The 24,042-nt window shown below is 46.3% G+C and overlaps 1 protein-coding gene across 2 annotated transcripts; it reads left to right on the forward strand.

Annotated features, from left to right (window-relative positions):
• Positions 1 to 10: 10 nt before the first annotated feature.
• gcnt4a (glucosaminyl (N-acetyl) transferase 4a) lies at positions 11 to 10,328 on the forward strand. 2 transcript variants are annotated; one of them, XM_029763704.1, is made up of 7 exons: positions 11 to 140; positions 787 to 859; positions 5,549 to 5,771; positions 5,902 to 5,987; positions 6,187 to 6,352; positions 8,374 to 8,576; positions 8,934 to 10,328. In XM_029763704.1, exons 3-7 carry the CDS (start codon positions 5,550 to 5,552, stop codon positions 9,535 to 9,537), a joined length of 1,281 nt encoding a protein of 426 aa, XP_029619564.1. In that variant the 5' UTR covers positions 11 to 140; positions 787 to 859; position 5,549; the 3' UTR covers positions 9,538 to 10,328. The 2 variants fall into 2 exon arrangements, with proteins under 2 accessions (XP_029619564.1, XP_029619565.1); XM_029763705.1 differs by lacking the exons at positions 11 to 140; positions 787 to 859 and adding an exon at positions 3,027 to 4,153.
• The last annotated feature ends 13,714 nt before the right edge of the window (positions 10,329 to 24,042 follow it).

Here is a 24,042-nt window from a genome sequence, read left to right on the forward strand (position 1 = left end):
CCCCCTCTCTCTCTTTCTCACTCTCACTCTGCCACACCTCCCCTCCAAGCCATCGAGCACCAGAGGTCCGGAGAGAGAGGGAGACAGACAGGACTCATGACTGTGCTGAATTTTCCGAATCAAGTTCCTTCACAAATGTGGTAAGTATTTTTCTGTGTCCTCTGCCTTTGTAAGTATTTGTTGTGCTTTACAGTAATAGCCCGTGATTGACAGATTATTATTTTTTTACCTGGAGCAAACTAAGATCTCTACGGCAGATGCTTAAAGTCTTTATATACCAAAAGATGTATAATGTTTTTGGGTGGACAAAGTGGGGATCATTTTCAACCACCCTCATTTCCAGGTTATTCTGACTTTTTCTTCTTCTTGTTTTGCTTTAGCAGCACGTTAATAGATATTTTTGTCCGACATTACGTTTTGCCTGGCATGAATGTTTAATTTGACACCAAAAGTGATAAAACATTGATTACTAGTAGAGCTGTGTAGGTTAGTCAAGTATGTCATGAGAGTGCTTTTAGCTTACTGAATTATAGGTTTATGAGACTACGTCCCTGTAATGAGAATATATATTCATATCTGTATTACTAGATTATAATTGAAGATACATTTTACTGCTGTGTGTTTTAACTTATAATTAAAGATACATCTTACTGCTGTTTGTTTTAACTTATAATTAAAGATGCATGTTACTGCTGTGTGTTTTAACTTATAATGTAATTCAATTACTTTTTAATGACTTTAACTTTTGAGTGTATTGTGTAGCGTAAAACACTTTTCTCTCTGTAGGCTGTCTAGTGAGACTTTGGAAAACTTTTTGATGGCACGTAGTAGAAACTCAAAGACGTCTTTAGCGTGCAAGGTATGTACCTTTAGATTTGATATGAATACTGGTCTATTTCCCCGCTGTGTTTATTTAAATATTGGACTGTCAGACTCCACCCCACAGTTTAGGAACACAGTATATCTTGTTCCATGACAGTACGGTACATTAAGGACCCTTTTTCCACGAGTGTGTGTCTGCACATGCGCGCGTTGTTACGTGTGGCATGGCACAGCACTGTTACATGAACACGATACCCCCGTATGAATATGTCTTAATGCATGTATGTTATCACACTGCTATTATAGATCATATTACTGTAGAGAGAGAGAGAGAGACCATAATGCCTGTATGTTATCACACAGTTAATAGTCATTTATGTCATGTTTGCCCCCTCTCTACAGAATGAAAACTATGCGCTTAAAGATGCACTGTGTAGAAATCTCTCCAGCATTTCCTGGTTGCTTAAATTCTAATAGTTTGCCTAATTTCGGTTTTGTAACGCCCTGGCCATAGAGAGGGTGTTACATTGGGTGGGCGTTCTATGTTATTTTTCTATGTTTTTGTATTTCTTTGTTTTGGGCCGTGTGTGGCTCCCAATCAGGCACAGCTGAAGTTCGTTGTTGTTGATCGGGAGTCACACATAAGTGCATGTTTTTCCGTTGGGGTTTTGTGGGTAATTGTTTCTGTCATTGCGTTTCACCTGACAGGATTGTTTGGCTGTCGGTTTTTTCTTGTTTTATTTGTATAGTGTTCTTTCTTAATTAAATATGATGAACACTAACTCCGCTGCGTTTTGGTCCACTCTCACTCACGGCAGTTGTTACAGGTTTGTAACATAATAAATAAGTATAGTTGTAACGGCGTTCGTCGGAAGAAGTGGACCAAAGCGCAGCGTGGTAAATGCTCATGATTTATTAAACAAAGAAAACACACAAACAAAAATAACAAAAAACAAAAAGCCAACAGTTCCGTCAGGTACAAAACAGAAAACAACTACCCACAAACACAGGTGGGGAAAAGGCTGCCTCAGTATGATTCCTAATCAGAGACAACGATAGACAGCTGCCTCTGATTAGGAACCATACTCGGCCAAAACAAAGAAATACATGACATACAATGCCCACACCCTGACCTAACCAAATAGAGAAATAACACAGCTCTCTAAGGTCAGGGCGTGAAAATAGTATAGAGAATCATTGCACCATCTAAACCGCTGTGAAATATATATTTCAATAACCAAAAATATTGTATTTTCAGCTGTTTGAAGCTGAAGTACAAAACCGAAAGTAAAATATGCTAAAATGAAACTTAAGAAAGAAAACATAAAACTGGTGCACATAGAATTTATCTACCGCTTCTTAGACTTGCTTTCGATGACAGATCTATAACTCATATTTCTACGTGAATTTGGTAGGTCGCCCAATTAGTTACATATTGCCTCTTAAAAGAGTAACTTTCATGATTTACATTTTTATCTTATTGAAAACCAGATGTTTTAGGCTTAGTTATAGTGAAACACGTCAATTCTGGTCTTCATTTTGACAGTTCATTGCAAAACTTGATACATTTTGGTCTTTGAGTTGTAAATCTAGCTCTTGTTGCCTGTATCGCAGCAGTTCCCAAACTAGGGGTTGGGGCCCCATGTGGGGTCAGCTGATATGAAAATGGGGTGGCAGGAGAATTTCCAAAATCCTGGTAAAAAATAAAATATTATATTGTCTGTCTCTCAAAATCATTGTAATGAGATTAACCTTAAAAATCTAAATGAAAATTAGTAAAATGTAAAAGTTACAATTCAACTACAGAACACCCTTAGATCCTGGGAAAAGGCCACACTTGCCCGTTCAATTTGAATCATTCCTACAGTGAATGGCTAAGCCGCTACAGTATGAAACCACACACTAATGCAGAGACTTAATATTACTGGCCACGATTGTTTTTAACATAACAATGTGTGGGTAGGCAGAGGCACAGCAATTCACATCAATACCTTTGTCAGATAACACTGTGAAACTAAGAATGTATGCTATAGTTAGCATTCAAGAGGAAACTGCCTGAATGCCTCAAAAACAACCCACCTTATGCTCTCCAAATGGACGTTAGCTGTGAGGGTCGAGATGCCCATGCATTGACTTTAGTTTGCTACTTGTCTGGGGATGCTATTCATGAGGACATATTGTTCTGCCTCACCATTACCGAGCATGAAACGGTACAGGGGATGTTCAGTGTGCTCCGTTGTTATATTGACGAAAATATTCATGGGATCGAATGGTGGGCTTTTGCACAGACGAGGCTCCATCGATCATAGGACGGCAGGCAGGCCCTCTGTCCCTCTGCCATATATATATATATGGACACATTGTATGATACACCCACTGAGCTATAATGGATTCACCGAGAGCAACTGGCGGCAAAAGAGCTGAGCGCAGAACTCGAAAATATGCAGCAGGTAACTTCGACTGTAAACTACAAAGCAAAACTATATGGAGATATCGGATCAGAGCATGACTGTTCTATTTCATTTGGCTTGGTGGTTATCGAGGTGAAGGGTTTAAATATATTTTGAATTGAGAGAGGAAATAGACTTTGACTTTCTGTGTAATGAAAATAAAATGTCTCCTTGCCTATGCAACAGACATATTTTGTGAAACTGAACGCAAGCATGCAGGGGAAAATACAAAACAATTCTACAGATGAGTGACCGAATCAGCGAAATCCGTTTGACTGTGATCATGGCTCAGTTGACATCCCGGTAAGTGAAATCGAACAGCTGGTCGAGCTGTCACGTGGCCGAATGCTTCATACCATGCATTCACGGGTCACTATGGAGGAAATTCGGTTCCTGACTCAAAAGAGAATACTGTGGCATCTCCCTCCGACCGGGACGCTGATGCAGTACTGTCTGCATTAAAAACATATCGATCCAGGTTGGATGTGACGGGAGAGATGAGGTTCTCACTGTCGACCACACCCCCTGACTTTGTCAAGCTCTGTCGCAACATCCATCAAGCCCCCATCTCATTAGTGGTGATGAAATAAGATTTTCAATTGACTCTCGGAGCCTCCCACATGAAACGTATATGATGGTGAGTTGAGAATACAATCAGAAATATTGTTAGAATGTTTTGCAATTGACTGTCATAGCTCCAATTTAAAAAAAGTAAACATGCTTTTTTTCCCCCCACATGGTTGTGTTCGCCAGAATTGTCAGATATCAAAATGGGGTCGTAGGACAAAACAGGTTGAGAACCCCTGGCCAAGCGCTTCAACTCTACCATTGAAATCGTAATGTAGAGGCACCTTGAGAAGGTACCCCTACCTCATCTCAAGGTAGGGGTTTGGTGTGAAATACACTCCCTTCTAGACAGTGGTGTAAAGTACTTAAGTAAAACACATTTTTTAAATAATTTAATAGTCGTTTTTTGGGGTTTCTGTAGTTTACTATTTATATTTGGGACAACTTTTACTTCACTTCATTCCTAAAGAAAATAGTGTACTTTTTACTCAATACATTTTCCCTGACACCCAGAAAATAGTGTACTTTTTACTCAATACATTTTCCCTGACACCCAGAAGTGCTCATTGCATTTTGAATGCTTATAGAAAGACAGGAAAATGGTCAAATTCACGCACTTATTAAGAGAATACCCCTGGTCATCCCTACTACCTATGTTCTGATGGACTCACTAAACACACATGCTTTGTTTGTAAGTTATGTCTGAGTGTTAGAGTGTGCCCCTGTCTATCTGTAAATGATGTCTGAGTGTTGGAGTATGCCCCCTGGCTATCTGTAAGTTATGTCTGAGTGTTAGAGTGTGCCCCTGTCTATCTGTAAATGATGTCTGAGTGTTGGAGTATGCCCCCTGGCTATCTGTAAGTTATGTCTGAGTGTTAGAGTGTGCCCCTGTCTATCTGTAAATGATGTCTGAGTGTTGGAGTATGCCCCCTGGCTATCTGTAAGTTATGTCTGAGTGTTAGAGTGTGCCCCTGTCTATCTGTACATGATGTCTGAGTGTTGGAGTATGCCCCCTGGCTATCTGTAAGTTATGTCTGAGTGTTAGAGTGTGCCCCTGTCTATCTGTAAATGATGTCTGAGTGTTGGAGTATGCCCCCTGGCTATCTGTAAGTTATGTCTGAGTGTTGGAGTGTGCCCCTGGCTATCTGTAAATGATGTCTGAGTGTTGGAGTATGCCCCCTGGCTATCTGTAAGTTATGTCTGAGTGTTAGAGTGTGCCCCTGTCTATCTGTAAATGATGTCTGAGTGTTGGAGTATGCCCCCTGGCTATCTGTAAGTTATGTCTGAGTGTTGGAGTGTGCCCCTGTCTATCTGTAAATGATGTCTGAGTGTTGGAGTATGCCCCCTGGCTATCTGTAAATTATGTCTGAGTGTTGGAGTGTGCCCCTGGCTATCTGTAAATTTAAAAAATAAGAAAATGTGCCTTCTGGCTAAGGCACATTTCCGCATATGACCAAATTCTACGTTTTTCGCTTACCGTTTCATACACATCTATGGTTTTACGAAGAAGAATAAAAAACATGTAGGCTTTGAGGATTATACATTTATATTCTTAGCTACATCCATGGTAAAGGCTGAAATAGGGTAGTTAGCCTAATAACATGCTTTTCTTATTAAACGTATGTTAATAGCTTAGTGACATAATAGTCTTATGTTTGTTACAGTGCATTTGTTCATTGACACTGTTCATGTTTCTTCTTCTTCTGCAGAATGAAAATAAGATGTGCCCTGTTCCATAAATTGAGACAGAGGTGCTTCCTGTTGTCCCTGGCCCTGCTGCTGCTGTGTCTGCTGAAGCTGTTCTATGCCAAAGTAACTTTGAGGAACAGCTTCTACATCGAGCCCTATGGAATCACAGACCGCTCCTCACAGAACCACAACCACCAGTACAACATCAACTGCACCGCCATCTACCAACTGGACCCTGTGGAGGTAGATTGATAGATTGATTTTATTTGACAATTTTAAATATGTAAAAAAAATTATTAATACATTTCAAAATAACTATAAAGGATAAGATGGTAAAGTCATATATTTTTCCGTTATGATCCTTGTGTCAAAGGTAGGGAAGTCATTGGAGATCAGACGTAAAGTCATTGTGGACTTGGAGGATGACCGCCTCGTGTCTTTAACCTCAGACTGTCAGAGGTACTTGTGCTTTCTGTACAGTACTTTTGTAACTTGCCTTTGTTTTCTATGTATTTATTTTGACTGGGAATTTATTGTGACTTTTTAATGTTGTGAGTATTTTGTAAGTGTTTTTCTATGGCTGTAAGGATGACAGCCTAATTTCCCCCTTTGGTGATTTATAAAGTACTATTGCATCTCTCATATCTTCTAATCTCAGGTACATCGAGACGAGAGGATATGACGTCATCCCAGTGTCGGAAGAGGAGCGGGGGTTCCCGCTGGCATATTCCCTGGTGGTGCATAAGAACGCTGCTATGGTCGAGAGGATCTTCAGGGCCACCTACGCCCCTCACAACCTCTACTGCATTCACTATGACCAGAAGGTAGGGCCGGCAGCCAGGTAGCCTAGAGAAGGTAGGGCCGGCAGCCAGGTAGCCTAGAGAAGGTAGGGCCGGCAGCCAGGTAGCCTAGAGAAGGTAGGGCCGGCAGCCAGGTAGCCTAGAGAAGGTAGGGCCGGCAGCCAGGTAGCCTAGAGAAGGTAGGGCCGGCAGCCAGGTAGCCTAGAGAAGGTAGGGTCTGCAGCAAGGTAGCCTAGAGAAGGTAGGGCCGGCAGCCAGGTAGCCTAGAGAAGGTAGGGCCGGCAGCCAGGTAGTCTAGAGAAGGTAGGGGAAATTGGAGGGGATTTGTGCTGACTACTTGAGGGTTTTTAGTGATCTGTGTGTATTGGGAAGAGTTGGGTACAGCAGCAGAGACATTTTTGTCTCCTACAGTGAGGGGGAAAAGTATTTGATCCCCTGCTGATTTTGTACGTTTGCCCACTGACAAAGAAATGATCAGTCTATAATTTTAATGGTAGGTTTATTTCAACAGTGAGAGACAGAATAACAACAACAAAAATCCAAAAAAACGCATGTCAAAAATTTTATAAAAGGATTTGCATTTTAATGAGGGAAATAAGTATTTTACCCCCTCTCAATCAGAAAGATTTCTGGCTCCCAGGTGTCTTTTATACAGGTAACGAGCTGAGATTAGGAGCACACTCTTATAGGGAGTGCTCCTAATCTCAGTTTGTTACCTGTATAAAAGACACCTGTCCGCAGAAGCAATCAATCAATCAGATTCCAAACTCTCCACCATGGCCAAGACCAAAGAGCTCTCGAAGGATGTCAGGGACAAGATTGTAGACCTACACAAGGCTGAAATGACCATCGCCAAGCAGCTTGGTGAGAAGGTGACAACAGTTGGTGCGATTATTCGCAAATGGAAGAAACACAAAAGAACTGTCAATCTCCCTCAGGCTGGGGCTCCATGCAAGATCGCACCTTGTGGAGTTGCAATGATCATGAGAACGGTGAGGAATCAGCCCAGAACTACACGGGAGGATCTTGTCAATGATCTCAAGGCAGCTGGGACCATAGTCACCAAGAAAACAATTGGTAACACACTACGCCGTGAAGGACTGAAATCCTGCAGCGCCCGCAAGGTCCCCCTGCTCAAGAAAGCACATATACATGCCCGTCTAAAGTTTGCCAATGAACATCTGAATGATTCAGAGGACAACTGGGTGAAAGTGTTGTGGTCAGATGAGACCAAAATGGAGCTCTTTGGCATCAACTCAACTCACCGTGTTTGGAGGAGGAGGAATGCTGCCAATGACCCCAAGAACACCATCCCCACCGTCAAACATGGAGGTGGAAACATTATGCTTTGGGGGTGTTTTTCTGCTAAGGGGACAGGACAACTTCACCGCATCAAAGGGACGATGGACGGGGCCATGTACCGTCAAATCTTGGGTGAGAACCTCCTTCCCTCAGCCAGGGCATTGAAAATGGGTCGTGGATGGGTATTCCAGCATGACAATGACCCAAAACACACGGCCAAGGCAACAAAGGAGTGGCTCAAGAAGAAGCACATTAAGGTCCTGGAGTGGCCTAGCCAGTCTCCAGACCTTAATCCCATAGAAAATCTGTGGAGGGAGCTGAAGGTTCGAGTTGCCAAACGTCAGCCTCGAAACCTTAATGACTTGGAGAAGATCTGCAAAGAGGAGTGGGACAAAATCCCTCCTGAGATGTGTGCAAACCTGGTGGCCAACTACAAGAAACGTCTGACCTCTGTGATTGCCAACAAGGGTTTTGCCACCAAGTACTAAGTAATCTTTTGCAGAGGGGTCAAATACTTATTTCCCTCATTAAAATGCATATCAATTTATAACATTTTTGACATACGTTTTTCTGGATTTTTTTGTTGTTATTCTGTCTCTCACTGTTCAAATAAACCTACCATTAAAATTATAGACTGATCATTTCTTTGTCAGTGGGCAAACGTACAAAATCAGCAGGGGATCAAATACTTTTTCCCCCCCACTGTATATGGATTATTGATAGGCGTCTTCTTATCCTTCTAGTCCTCTCAGAGCTTCATAGCAGCCATGAGGAACTTGGCTCACTGCTTCCCCAACCTTTTCCTAGCCTCCAAGCTGGAGTCAGTGCAGTACGCCCACATCACACGGCTTAACGCCGACCTCAACTGCCTCAATGACCTGTTAGAAAGGTCAGAGGTCAAGTGGAAGTATGTCATCAACCTCTGCGGCCAGGACTTCCCCCTCAGGTAAAACACCCCCTCCCCTCCCCACACTTTTACAGATTATCTTACTCAGAGTATAATTGTTTTAATAATGTTTTATTGTCACATACACTGGATAGATGTAGTGAAATGTGTTGTTTTACAGGGTCAGCCATAGTAGTACGGCGCCTCTGGAGCCAATTAGGGTTAAGTGCCTTGCTCAGGAGTACATCAACAGATTATAGTCCTAGTCCTTATCTGTAGTCTTTTAAAATCGTACTTATAGTCATATACTCCTTAAATGGCACCCCTACTCTGGTCAGTAGTACACAGTATAGTCTTTATCTGTAAAGTCTTGGAAAGCACTGTACAAATGAAATGTATGATTATTATTATCATTAGGTCGAACGGTGAGCTGGTGTCGGAGCTGCAGGCGCTGAACGGTGCCAACATGCTAGAGACCTCCCGTCCCAGCGAGCTGAAGAAACAGCGCTTCCGTTTCCAGCACCAGCTGAAGGATGTGCCCTACGAGTACCGCCGCTTACCCGTCCGAACCACACAGGCCAAGACGCCGCCGCCGCACGACATTGAGATGTTCATCGGCAGTGCCTACTTCGTCTTGTCCCGTGACTTTGTCCGTTACGTCGAAACCAGCCGGGTGGCGAGGGACTTCCTGGAATGGTCAGCTGACACTTACTCTCCAGATGAACACTTCTGGGCGACGTTGACGAGAATCCCCGGTGTACCGGGAGAGATCTCCCGGTCTGCCCCAGATGTAACAGACTTGAAAAGTAAGACACGTCTGGTGAAATGGAATTATCTGGAAGGGTCTCTGTACCCTCCCTGCACTGGGACTCACATGAGGAGTGTCTGTATATATGGGGCTGCAGAGCTGCGATGGTTGCTAAACTATGGCCACTGGTTCGCTAACAAGTTTGACCCCAAAGTTGACCCGGTGCTTATCAAGTGCTTGGAGGAGAAATTGGAAGAGAAACGTAGGCAATGAAAAGGAAAAACAACTGTAAATGAAATGGGATGGGATGGGAGAATCAGTTCATTTGTTGGTTTATATGGACGATTTACCCAGCCTGCAGATGAGGTACTTTGCTCCTCTATCAACTAACTGCAAGGAATAAGACAAATTCTGCAGTGGCAGGATTTTCTTGTTTTACAAAAAAATAACTTTTTATGTCTATTGAATACGAGTTCAAACTAGTTGAACCCCACTGAAAATGAAGTGTTGAAGTTCAATTGAACTGTTCGAATAAAAGGCTTCGCCCAACTGTTCTTTAATGATGTCCAAGACGGACGTTTCAGAGGGTAGTGAAACAAGACGGTCGATGGCCAAAATATCTACACTGCTAGTTCTGTCACGGATATCGCAAAGAACTTGTTACTGTTGCAATAACACCTAATGGAATGTCTCATCTTGATACCAGAGCCGAAGAGAAATGCATGTAGATTGAATAGACGGTCATTTATGTTATTCTCTAAGATGCTCTCACATAGGTAAAATGTTATACTCTTTACCAAACCAACAATACCAAAGACACTCAACTGTAACAAAACGGCACATCAAAGCTGGATGTCAGGTTTTTATACATTTTCATGGAAACACTTTTTTTTTTTTGTATTTTAGTATTAAGAATTAGTGTTTTAGTATTTATCATCTAAATGATAGTATATATTTGTAGAGAAGGGAGTTTGATACAGCAGTAATGCAACAAGGTTTATATCTCTAAGTATAAATTATTTGTTTCTTAATAAATCTATCACTCTGAATAGTTTCTTAAGGCATAATTCATGAAGTGGTTTTACTTGGTCAGTGTATCTTGTTCCCTACCCTAGCTCACTGTCTATCCATAAGTAGGCATACACTAAGACCTATATAGTACCTGAAGTTTAGGAAGTTTAATGTGATAACTAGGCTTTGTTCTGTATTGAGGTAAGTTCAGTGTTGTGTTTTGGGGTAGACACACTGTTATATGCTGGTATTCCCCTCACACTACCTGCTGCAGTTGTACTTGTACTTCTTGATACAAACTGATGTTTTAATTTCCTCTGTGACGAGTCCACAGCCCAGAGCTCCGAAGACTGAGGACTCTGCAGCACTAATATACATCAACTCTGCATTGGCCGGGCGGGAGGAGACCAGCCATTACAGCTCAGGCTGCCTAGTGTCTGGTCTACATTCTGACTCCTGGCACAGTCCTCAGAGTGCAGTTAGAGAGGAGGGAGGGAGAGATGGAGGGAGGGGGGATAGGGAGAGAAGGAGGAGGAGAGGAGGGAGGGAGAGATGGAAGGGGGAAAGGAGGGAGGGGGGATAGGGAGAGAAGGAGGAGGAGAGGAGGGAGGGAGGGATGAAAGGGGGAAAGGAGGGAGGGGGATAGGGAGAGAAGGAGGAGGAGGAGAGGAGGGAGCCTCTCCTACCACTGGCAGCCAATAAAGTAATGTCTCCCCTCCAGCCTGCAACGTTAAACAGATGACACAACTCAGCCCTGCTGCTGTTAGCAAGCCAATGCTGATGTAGTCGGAAATGTGATCATTTGTGATGCTATGGAGCTCGTGAATCTTAATATGCCAGGTTACCACAACAAATAATGTAGCAGACAGCAGGACAACTTGTTGGATTGTGTTGCACCCAGGGCTGGCTGGCTGGCCGACTGACTGGCCGGCTGGCTAGCTGGTTGGTTGGCTGGATGGCTGGCTGGCCCGGCTGGCTGGCCGACTGACTGGCCGGCTGACTTGCTGGTTGGTTGGCTGGATGGCTGGCTGGCTGGCCCGGCTGGCTGGCCGACTGACTGGTCCGGCTGGCTGGCCGACTGACTAGCCGGCTGACTGGCTGGTTGGATGGCTGGCTGGCCGGCTGGCTGGCTGGCTGGCCGACTGACTGGTCCGGCTGGCTGTCCGACTGACTGGCCGGCTGACTGGTTGGCTGGATGGCTGGCTGGCCGACTGGCTGGCTGGTTGGTTGGTACTATGCTCCACTGTGTCAATCAGGTGTCGTCTTTCATAGTGGGTCTCTTAGGTTGCGTCCCTGTTCACCCTGTTCCCTATACAGTTCCCCCACAGGGCCCTGGTCAAAAGTAGTGCCCTATATAGGGGATAGGGTGCCATTTGGGACACACACTGAATGGAGTGATGGTAGAGAGGGTGTCAAATGGAAAACAGCTCGTCTCCGGGACATCATGTGTAAACACACACAATGAGCAGTGATAGAGCTTCTTAAGGCCATTTGGTTTTTCCTGGTTATAGAAATTATTTTTTAATAATGGACCAAATTTGACTTCCAGTAATTGAATATGTTTTCACGAGATGTCTAACCAGCCATGTTATTTATGGACTGTAATACAAACTGCTAGCTGCTAGCTACCTCACTGCTACATAATTTGTTGTGTGTGACAGCTGAATATTACTACTAATCACAGGAGACTGCTGAGGGGAGGAATGGTATAAAACACATGAAAACCATGTGTTTTGATGAGTTCGATATCATTCCATTTATTCCGTTCCAGCCATTACAATGAGCCCGTCCTCCCCAATTAAGGTGCCACCAACCTCCTGTGATGTATCTGCTTCTAAACGATCGTACTATAGTGCAGTATCTCAGATCACCCAGCAGTCTCTCAGATCACCCAGCAGTATCTCTGATCACCCAGCACGCTCTCTGATCACCCAGCACTCTCTCTGATCACCCAGCACTCTCTCAGATCACCCTGCAGTCTTGCTGATCACCCTGCAGTCTTTATCTCCCTGCAGTCTTTATCTCCCTGCAGTCTCGCTGATCTCCCTGCAGTCTTTATCTCCCTGCAGTCTCGCTGATCTCCCTGCAGTCTCGCTGATCTCCCTGCAGTCTCGCTGATCTCCCTGCAGTCTCGCTGATCTCCCTGCAGTCTTGCTGATCTCCCTGCAGTCTCTGTGTCTGGCAGTTGTTAAACTGAACATTAATATTACAGTAGAGTATTGATTAATGTGTACACACACACACACACACACACACACACACACATACATACAGGCAAACACACACACCCACAGGTGCCCAGATAAACCGTACATTGGAGTATTGATTCATGAGGAGACAAAGGTCACTAAAAGGTCTCTAATTGGCCCCCAGGTGATCACCAGACAGGAAACAGCTGGTGTGAAGCTCACTGATTGGTCTGGTAATGGAGGGGATTCCCCCATATTTCTCTAATGTAAAGGTCCCTGAGCCATAACAACATCCTGGTCACAGACTTATTTGTGCTGACCATAGGAGTTGGCAAAACAGCACAAACAGATCTGCGACCAGGCTACCACTAAAAGACTTGAGATATAGCTAGTTTACCAAGGTGACAGTAGAACCAGCACTAAAGAACGGTTGCCTTTAACAACAGAGACCGATGTACTGCACACCACCTTTAAGCTGTTTCAGGTGCAGCACGTGTCATGCATAGAAAGAGAGAGAGGGAGAGTGGAGAGATGTCATGCATAGAAAGAGGGAGAGAGGAGAGGTGTCATGCATAGAAAGAGGGAGAGAGGAGAGGTATTATGCATAGGAAGAGGGAGAGAGGAGAGGTGTCATGCATAGGAAGAGGGAGAGAGGAGAGGTGTCATGCATAGGGAGCGCGGAGAGGTGTCATGCATAGAGAGGGAGAGAGGAGAGGTGGCATGCATAGAGAGGGAGAGAGGAGAGGTGGCATGCATAGAGAGGGAGAGAGGAGAGGTGGCATGCATAGAGAGGGAGAGAGAAGAGGTGGCATGCATAGAGAGGGAGAGAGGAGAGGTGGCATGCATAGAGAGGGAGAGAGGAGAGGTGGCATGCATAGAGAGGGAGAGAGGAGAGGTGTCATGCATAGAGAGGGAGAGAGGAGAGGTGTCATGCATAGAGAGAGAGCGAGGAGAGGTGTCATGCATAGAGAGGGAGAGAGGAGAGGTGTCATGCATAGAGAGGGAGAGAGGAGAGGTGGCATGCATAGAGAGGGAGAGAGGAGAGGTGGCATGCATAGAGAGGGAGAGAGGAGAGGTGGCATGCATAGAGGGAGAGAGGAGAGGTGGCATGCATAGAGAGGGAGAGAGGAGAGGTGGCATGCATAGAGGGAGAGAGGAGAGGTGGCATGCATAGAGAGGGAGAGAGGAGAGTTGGCATGCATAGAGAGGGAGAGAGGAGAGGTGGCATGCATATAGAGGGAGAGAGGAGAGGTGGCATGCATAGAGGGGGAGAGAGGAGAGGTGGCATGCATAGAGAGGGAGAGAGGAGAGGTGTCATGCATAGAGAGGGAGAGAGGAGAGGTGTCATGCATAGAGAGAGAGCGAGGAGAGGTGTCATGCATAGAGAGGGAGAGAGGAGAGGTGTCATGCATAGAGAGGGAGAGAGGAGAGGTGGCATGCATAGAGGGGGAGAGAGGAGAGGTGGCATGCATAGAGGGAGAGAGGAGAGGTGGCATGCATAGAGAGGGAGAGAGGAGAGGTGGCATGCATAGAGGGAGAGAGGAGAGTTGGCATGCATAGAGAGGGAGAGAGGAGAGTTGGCATGCATAGAGAGGGAGAGAGGAGAGGTGGCATGCATAGAGAGGGAGAGAGGAGAGGTGGCATGCATAGAGGGGGAGAGAGGAGAGGTGGCATGCATAGAGAGGGAGAGAGGAGAGATGGCATGCATAGAGGGGGAGAGAGGAGAGGTGGCATGCATAGAGAGGGAGAGAGGAGAGGTGGCATGCATAGAGGGGGAGAGAGGAGAGGTGGCATGCATAGAGGGGGAGAGAGGAGAGGTGGCATCAGCCGATCTGAGACAGGTGTTTTGTCCATTGAGCATCAGCTCCTGACAATGACCTCAATTCATCCTTGTTGTACAGCGTTTAGGGTGGTAGAGGACAGGTGAAATGAGAACATGAAACCTCCTCTGCTCTCTGTCTGTCTTCAGGTACACACACACAATGAACAATACGCGTCATTATCTTTCCCCTCTGCTGGTATGTTGGACTTGACCCAAGTTGAGTTGGGTTTTTTCCTCTTCTCTCTTTATGACAGACTGGCTCTCTTCCTGACAGACTGGCTCTCTACCTGACAGACTGGCTCTCTTCCTGACAGACTGGCTCTCTACCTGACAGACTGGCTCTCTTCCTGACAGACTGGCTCTCTTCCTGACAGACTGGCTCTCTTCCTTACAGACTGGCTCTCTACCTGACAGACTGGCTCTCTACCTGACAGACTGGCTCTCCCTATGACAGACTGGCTCTCTACCTGACAGACTGGCTCTCTACCTGACAGACTGGCTCTCTTCCTGACAGACTGGCTCTCCTTATGACAGACTGGCTCTCCTTATGACAGACTGGCTCTCCCTATGACAGACTGGCTCTCCCTATGACAGACTGGCTCTCCCTATGACAGACTGGCTCTCCCTATGACAGACTGGCTCTCCTTATGACAGACTGGCTCTCCTTATGACAGACTGGCTCTCCCTATGACAGACTGGCTCTCCCTATGACAGACTGGCTCTCCCTATGACAGACTGGCTCTCCCTATGACAGACTGGCTCTCTTCCTGACAGACTGGCTCTCTTCCTGACAGACTGGCTCTCTTCCTGACAGACTGACTCTCTTCCTGACAGACTGGCTCTCTTCCTGACAGACTGACTCTCCCTATGACAGACTGGCTCTCTACCTGACAGACTGGCTCTCTTCCTGACAGACTGACTCTCCCTATGACAGACTGGCTCTCTTCCTGACAGACTGGCTCTCCCTATGACAGACTGGCTCTCTTCCTGACAGACTGGCTCTCTTCCTGACAGACTGGCTCTCCCTATGACAGACTGGCTCTCTTCCTGACAGACTGGCTCTCCCTATGACAGACTGGCTCTCTTCCTGACAGACTGGCTCTCCCTATGACAGACTGGCTCTCCCTATGACAGACTGGCTCTCCCTATGACAGACTGGCTCTCTACCTGACAGACTGGCTCTCTTTATGACAGACTGGCTCTCTACCTGACAGACTGGCTCTCTTTATGACAGACTGGCTCTCTTCCTGACAGACTGGCTCTCCCTATGACAGACTGGCTCTCTTCCTGACAGACTGGCTCTCTTCCTGACAGACTGGCTCTCTTCCTGGCAGACTGGCTCTCTTTATGACAGACTGGCTCTCTTCCTGACAGACTGGCTCTCTACCTGACAGACTGGCTCTCTTTATGACAGACTGGCTCTCTTCCTGACAGACTGGCTCTCCCTATGACAGACTGGCTCTCTTCCTGACAGACTGGCTCTCCCTATGACAGACTGGCTCTCTACCTGACAGACTGGCTCTCTTTATGACAGACTGGCTCTCTTCCTGACAGACTGGCTCTCCCTATGACAGACTGGCTCTCTTCCTGACAGACTGGCTCTCTTCCTGACAGACTGGCTCTCTTCCTGGCAGACTGGCTCTCTTTATGACAGACTGGCTCTCTTCCTGACAGACTGGCTCTCCTTATGAGAGACTGTCTCTCCAACTACTGTGGTACTATGTCATCTTGACTACTTTTTGATCATCAGAGGCTGAGCCTTCGGGGTGGTTTTGTCTGTTTGTGTGCTACAAATTAAAGACTGGAGAATGACCTCGCTCACCCCATTCAGTAATTACTTCCCTGACTTAATACATTGGACTGTGACTCACAGTTCCAAGATTGTTTGTCACAAAAAGAGGGATGAAAAACATTCTGTCCAGACAGAAGCCCTTCCAGAGGACCTGCACTGTTCTGTCCAGACAGAAGTCCTTCCAGAGGACCTGTTCTGTTCTGTCCAGACAGAAGTCCTTCCAGAGGACCTGTTCTGTTCTGTCCAGACAGAAGTCCTTCCAGAGGACCTGTTCTGGTTTTATATTTAATCTGAAGTTGGAACACATTTTATAACAAAATATGAACTGTTGTGATATAGAATCAGCATCTGATCTGGTCATAGGGCTGGGCCACATGTTAAGACGAGGTCGGTCTGAACGCCGTTTCACTGAGTGGACTCCAATCTTATTTCTCATGCATTTAGGGCACCTGGGAGACCCACTGAAGTTAGTAGCAGTACTGTGAGAAGAGGATCCACAGTAAAACCCTGTCACTTTCTGTTGCTATCCAAGGAGTGAAGATCACTGTTCAAAGTCATAGTGTGTTTACCACGGCATTAAGGATCCGCTCCTTTTTTAATCATCTTTTCCGTTGGTTGAAGTATGCATTATGATGAATGGACTATCTCTGGTCGATAGTAGGGGAATGGACTCTCTCTGGCCCATAGTAGGTGAATGGACTCTCTCTGGCCCATAGTAGGGGAATGGACTCTCTCTGGTTGATAGTAGGGGAATGGACTCTCTCTGGCCCATAGTAGGGGAATGGACTCTCTCTGGCCCATAGTAGGGGAATGGACTCTCTCTGGCCCATAGTAGGGGAATGGACTCTCTGGTCCATAATAGGTGAATGGACTCTCTCTGGTCCATAATAGGTGAATGGACTCTCTCTGGCTCATAGTAGGTGAATGGACTCTCTCTGGTCCATAGTAGGTGAATGGACTCTCTCTGGCCCATAGTAGGTGAATGGACTCTCTCTGGCCCATAGTAGGTGTATGGACTCTCTCCGGTCCATAATAGGTGAATGGACTCTCTCTGGCCCATAATAGGTGAATGGACTCTCTCTGGCTCATAATAGGTGAATGGACTCTCTCTGGCCCATAATAGGTGAATGGACTCTCTCTGGCTCATAATAGGTGAATGGACTCTCTCTGGCCCATAGTAGGGGAATGGACTCTCTCTGGCCCATAGTAGGGGAATGGACTCTCTCCGGTCCATAGTAAGGGAATGGACTCTCTCTGGTCGATAGTAGGTGAATGGACTCTCTCTGGCTCATAATAGGTGAATGGACTCTCTCTGGTCCATAATAGGGGAATGGACTCTCTCTGGCCCATAATAGGTGGAGATAGATCATCCCTTTAATGCGGCTTCTTTCAGTTTGATCCAATCAGTGCGTTAATGTAATCAGTGTGTTAATTGAATCTGGAGCCAGGGGATGCTGCTGGTCATATGAGAGCCATTATACTGACTTTAATAGGGGCAGCGTGAGCTGAGAAGATATGGGCTTGCCTCCCAAATGACACCCCATTCCCTATATATTGCAATACTTTTAACCGGGGTCCATAGGGCTCAGGGTCCAAATTAGTGCACTATATAGGGAATAGGGCTCTGGTCTATAGTAGTGCGCTATATAGGGAATAGGGCTCTGGTCTAAAGTTGTGCACTATATAGGGAATAGGGCTCTGGTCTAAAGTAGTGCACTATATAGGGAATAGGGCTCTGGTCTATAGTAGTGCACTATATAGGGAATAGGGCTCTGGTCTATAGTAGTGCACTATATAGGGAATTGGGCCATTTGGAATGCAGGGTTTGAGGAGAGGGAAACTAACATTTCAATGTTCCCAATTCTGTAACCAAGTCAAAATATAACATTTACATTTACGTCATTTAGCAGACGCTCTTATCCAGAGCAACTTACAAATTGGATAACCAGTAGACGACAGTGGTAATTAATCCGTCAATCCTTATTTCACTGAACTGTAGCAGCTGAAGAGTAAGGTGTACTTACACTCCATGACTCAGTAGGAAACAGCATTTTCTGACACCCGTATGACAATAACCATAGGAGTTGCCAAGACAACCAACAATGAGATTAAACACAAGTTCCTGCCTGAATGTCATGATGTCACCAGTCTGGGCGGGGGCAGGGCCGGGGGGTGAGCATTACATCTGGTCCTTGAGGAGGACAAGACATTTTGTTCACATCCTGCTGACTTGTTTGTACCGTCTCAATATGACTCTTTTAAGAAGAGAGGCTCCATCCAAAAATGGAATCCTATAGTTCCTAGTAGTGTGCCATTTCAGATGTGTCCAGAGGGTGTGAGATCTGAAGGGCCTGTCCATGTTGTAATAAAACTGTCAGTGTGTTAGACTACGAACTATGATGAGACACACAGCAAAGGGCGGAGGAGACAGGCCAGAGTAGCGTCTTGGGGGAATCACACCCAAGTTGCAGAAGGCTTGAGGTTAGGGCTGAGAGCCATTCATGAGGAATGGAGAGAGACTTCTGAGGACATTACTAAGAAGTACCATTGTGGTGATTGGTCTTATGTTAACTCCAGTACAATGCTCTCTTCTTCAGATTTGAACTGTCATGTGCTTCTGTCTCAGAGATGGACTGTCATTGACAGGGAATCTAATTTACACCACGGTCAGTTTCACGCTCCATGGCAAGGTGAACATGTCACCCTAGACCTCATTTCAGAAGCTTGTTATGACGTCTTAGGGCCAGTTTCCTCAGACACAAATTAAGCCTAGTCTTGGATATAAAAGTGCTTTCATTGGAGATTCTCAGGCCTGGTTTAATCCGTATGTGGGAAACCAGTCCTTGGAGCCTAAGTTTTCTACCTCTTGACCTCTCCCTTATTTAATCACTGCACAACATACACCAACCAATACACTTATATGTTCTACACTTCTGACCAGGGAGCATTCAAACTCAGAATAGTTATTTCCACTGAAAGAGTTAAGCCAAGTCATGGCTAGAGCTCGTATTAAAAAAAGAGTTGATCTAGGATCAGATCCCTTCTGTCCATAAAGTCGTATTCAATAGGATCTAAAGAGTAAAACCTGATCCAAGATCAGCACTTCTACTCTGAGAGTCTTTGTGACTATGGTCCCAGAGCCTCGTGTGTTGCCAGATTCAGCTTGGTCAGACCTGGTTGACTGCTGTTGTCATCGCTGCCATCATCTTCGTCCCTACTGGGTTACCGTGGTGATGAAGGTTCGTCCTGAGGCCCCTGACAGACGAGCAGCGCCATGGCGACCCGGGAGCACCTCGCCACGGAAACAACAAAGAGCCTTTCTTCCCTCCACCCCAGAGGGTAGGGCTAGTAGGGACAGGGAGAGGAGGGTAGGGCTAGTAGGGAGGGGGAGAGGAGGGTAGGGCTAGTAGGGACAGGGAGAGGAGGGTAGGGCTAGTAGGGACAGGGAGAGAGGTAGTGGGGACAGGGAGAGGGGTAGTGGGGACAGAGAGAAGAAGGCAGTGGTAGTAGGGACAGGGAGAGGAGGGTAGAGGTAGTGGGGACAGGGAGAGGGGACAGGGATAGTTAGTAGTGGGGACAGGGAGAGTAGGACAGGGGTAGTAGGGACAGGGAGAGGAGGGTAGGGCTAGTAGGGACAGGGAGAGGAGGGTAGGGCTAGTAGGGACAGGGAGAGGAGGGTAGGGCTAGTAGGGAGGGGGAGAGGAGGGTAGGGCTAGTAGGGACAGGGAAAGGAGGGTAGGGCTAGTAGGGACAGGGAGAGGAGGGTAGGGCTAGTAGGGAGGGGGAGAGGAGGGTAGGGCTAGTAGGGACAGGGAGAGGAGGGTAGGGGTAGTTAGTAGTGGGGACAGGGGTAGTTAGTAGAGGGGACAGGGGTAGTTAGTAGTGGGGACAGGGGTAGTTAGTAGAGGGGACAGGGGTAGTTAGTAGTGGGGACAGGGGTAGTTAGTAGTGGGGACAGGGGTAGTTAGTAGTGGGGACAGGGGTAGTTAGTAGTGGGGACAGGGGTAGTTAGTAGTGGGGACAGGGGTAGTTAGTAGAGGGGACAGGGGTAGTTAGTAGAGGGGACAGGGGTAGTTAGTAGAGGGGACAGGGGTAGTTAGTAGTGGGACAGGGGTAGTTAGTAGTGGGGACAGGGGTAGTTAGTAGTGGGGACAGGGGTAGTTAGTAGTGGGGACAGGGGTAGTTAGTAGAGGGGACAGGGGTAGTTAGTAGTGGGGACAGGGGTAGTTAGTAGTGGGGACAGGGGTAGTTAGTAGAGGGGACAGGGGTAGTTAGTAGTGGGGGACAGGGGTAGTTAGTAGAGGGGACAGGGGTAGTTAGTAGAGGGGACAGGGGTAGTTAGTAGTGGGGACAGGGGTAGTTAGTAGAGGGGACAGGGGTAGTTAGTAGAGGGGACAGGGGTAGTTAGTAGTGGGGACAGGGGTAGTTAGTAGTGGGGACAGGGGTAGTTAGTAGTGGGGACAGGGGTAGTTAGTAGTGGGGACAGGGGTAGTAGTAGTGGGGACAGGGGTAGTTAGTAGTGGGACAGGGGTAGTTAGTAGTGGGGACCAGGGGTAGTTAGTAGTGGGGACAGGGGTAGTTAGTAGTGGGGACAGGGGTAGTTAGTAGTGGGGACAGGGGTAGTTAGTAGTGGGGACAGGGGTAGTTAGTAGGGGGGACAGGGGTAGTTAGTAGTGGGGACAGGGGTAGTTAGTAGTGGGGACAGGGGTAGTTAGTAGAGGGGACAGGGGTAGTTAGTAGGGGACAGGGGGAGTTAGTAGAGGGGACAGGGGGAGTTAGTAGAGGGGACCAGGGGTAGTTAGTAGGGGGGACAGGGGTAGTTAGTAGTGGGGACAGGGGTAGTTAGTAGAGGGGACAGGGGTAGTTAGTAAGGGGGACAGGGTAGTTAGTAGTGGGGACAGGGTAGTTAGTAGAGGGGACAGGGGTAGTTAGTAGTGGGGACAGGGGTAGTTAGTAGAGGGGGACAGGGGTAGTTAGTAGTGGGGACAGGGGTAGTTAGTAGAGGGGACAGGGGTAGTTAGTAGTGGGGACAGGGGTGGTTAGTAGTGGGGACAGGGGTAGTTAGTAGAGGGGACAGGGAGAGTAGGACAGGGGTAGTTAGTAGAGGGGACAGGGATGGTTTGTAGTGGGGACAGGGGTAGTTAGTAGAGGGGACAGGGGTAGTTAGTAGAGGGGACAGGGGTAGTTAGTAGTGGGGACAGGGAGAGGGTCTTGAAGGCCATAAAACGCTGTACCCCCTCCCCTCCCTTACTTCTGACATCCTGGTCAAAGCTTCTGTTTTGCAAAAAGTCACATCTTACCTTAGCTCATGTTTGTTTTCACCCATTTTCTCTCTCTCTCAATTCAATTCAATTTAAGGGGCTTTTTTTGGCATGGGAAATATATGTTAACATTGCCAAAGCTAGTGAAATAGCTGATAAACAAAAATGAAATAAACAACAACAAATGAACAGTAAACATTAACACTCACAGAAGTTCCAAAGAAATAGAGACATTATGTTTATATACAGTGTTGTGACAATGTGTAAATAGTTACCAAGTACAAAATGTGAAAATAAATAAATATGGGTTGTATTTACAATGGTGATTGTTCTTCACTGGTTGCCCTTTTCTTGTGACAACAGGTCACACATCTTCCTGCTGTGATTGCACACTGTGGTATTTCACCCAGTAGATATGGGAGTTTATCAAGGTTAGGAAGTGCAGCTCAGTTTCCACCTCATTTTGTGGGCCGTGTGCACATAGCCTGTCTTCTCGAGAGTTGGGTCTGCCTACGGTGGCCTTTCTCAATAGCAAGGCTATGCTCACTGAGTCTGTATGTAGTCAAAGCTTTCTTTCATTTTGGGTCAGTCACAGTGGTCAGGTATTCTGCCACTGTGTACTCTCTGTTTAGGGACAAATAGCATTCTAGTTTGCTCTGTTTTTTAAAATTCTTTCCAATGTGTCAAGTAATGATCTTTTCGTTTTCTCATGATTTGGTTGGGTCTAATTGTGTTGCTGTCCTGGGGCTCTGTGGGGTGTGTTTGTGTTTGTGAAGAGCCCCAGGACCAGCTTGCTTAGGGGGCTCTTCTCCAGGTTCATATCTCTGTAGGTGATGGCTTTGTTATGGAAGGTTTGGGAATCGCTTCTTTTTAGGTGGTTGTAGAATTTAACGGCTCTTTTCTGGATTTTGATAATTAGTGGGTGTCGGCCTAATTCTGCTCTGTATGCATTATTTGGTGTTTTACATTGTACACTGATGATATTTTATTTTGGGGCGGCAGGCAGCCTAGTGGTTAGAGCGTTGGACTAGTAACCGAAAGGTTGCAAGATTGAATCCCCGAGCTGACAAGGTATAAATCTGTCGTTCTGCCCCTGAACAAGGCAGTTAACCCACTGTTCCTAGACTGTCATTGAAAATAAGAATTTGTTCTTAACTTGCCTAGTAAAATAAAACTAATATTTTTACAGAATTCTACATGCACTTTCAATTTGGTGTTTGTCCCATTCTGTGAATTCTTGGTTGGTGAGCGGACCCCAGACCTCACAACCGGTGAGACTCTGTTCCGGTGAGACTCTGTTCCGGTGAGACTCTGTTCCGGTGAGACTCTGTTCCAGTGAGACTCTGAGACTCTGTTCCGGTGAGACTCTGTTCCGGGGCGACTCTGTTCCGGTGAGACTCTGTTCCGGGGCGACTCTGTTCCGGTGAGACTCTGTTCCGGTGAGACTCTGTTCCGGTGAGACTCTGTTCCGGTGAGACTCTGTTCCGGGGCGACTCTGTTCCTGTGAGACTCTGTTCCGGTGAGACTGTTCCGGGGCGACTCTGTTCCGGTGAGACTCTGTTCCGGTGAGACTCTGTTCCGGTGAGACTCTGTTCCGGTGAGACTCTGTTCCGGTGAGTATATTAAGAGATACACGCCAAGGTACAGACAACTGTTTGTTCACTTCTTGCCTGTGATTGTGCATTACTCAGTCTCTTTTAACAGTTACTGCTCCTACTCAGACTGAAGTCTCTTTTAACAGTTACTGCTCCTACTCAGACTAGGGTAAACGTCATGTTTTCATCTTCGCTGAAAAGCCAGTTTTATTACTACTCACTTTTCAGAAGCTGGCAGTCGAGCCTCTCTCTGTGCACAATGGGAGCCTTGTCTGAGCAGTGGAGTGAGCAGGCAACCTCTCGTTCAAACCAACACCTCAGAATGTGAAGTAACTGTTTATAAGGAGAAACGTTACTAACCAACTGCCTCACTCTCACTGTTCTTCTAATACTTATCTGATTCAACTGAAAGTCCAACATCTCTGAGAACATGAGACAGAAATGAAATATTTTTGTACATTATGGATAGTTATGCTTTTGTAAATGTCATGTATTACCCATTTACATTTAGTAATTTCTGTAGCTGTTCAAATAGTCTAAAAAGAGGACCCGATTCCGACTTGACCGTATGGGCCCGATTCCGACTTGACCGTATGGGCCCGATTCCGACTTGACCGTATGGGCCCGATTCCGACTTGACCGTATGGGCCCGATTCCGACTTGACCGTATGGGCCCGATTCCGACTTGACCGTATGGACCCGATTCCGACTTGACCGTATGGACCCGATTCCGACTTGACCGTATGGGCCAGATTTCGACCCGACAGTATGGGTATGATTCCGACCCGACAGTATGGGCATGATTCCGACCCGACAGTATGGGCATGATTCCGACCTGAGTTAAGCGCACGTAAATGGAACCTGCTTGAGTAAAAAGTACAATATTTTCTTAAGGAATGTAGTGAAGTAAAAGTAGTCAAAAATATAAGTAGTAAAGTACAGATACCCCAAAAAACTACTTAAGTAGTACTTTAAATTATTTTTACTTCAGTACTTTACACCACTGCCTACATTATCATTCCATTTAAATACATTGTTTCGTTTACCTTCATTTGCTTCTTCTGTAAACAGTGTCACGACCATGTGGTTGTTGCTGAGGATCATTAGT

Source organism: Salmo trutta, chromosome 9, assembly GCF_901001165.1.
Source record: "Salmo trutta chromosome 9, fSalTru1.1, whole genome shotgun sequence".
In the NCBI taxonomy this organism is placed as follows: domain Eukaryota; kingdom Metazoa; phylum Chordata; class Actinopteri; order Salmoniformes; family Salmonidae; genus Salmo; species Salmo trutta.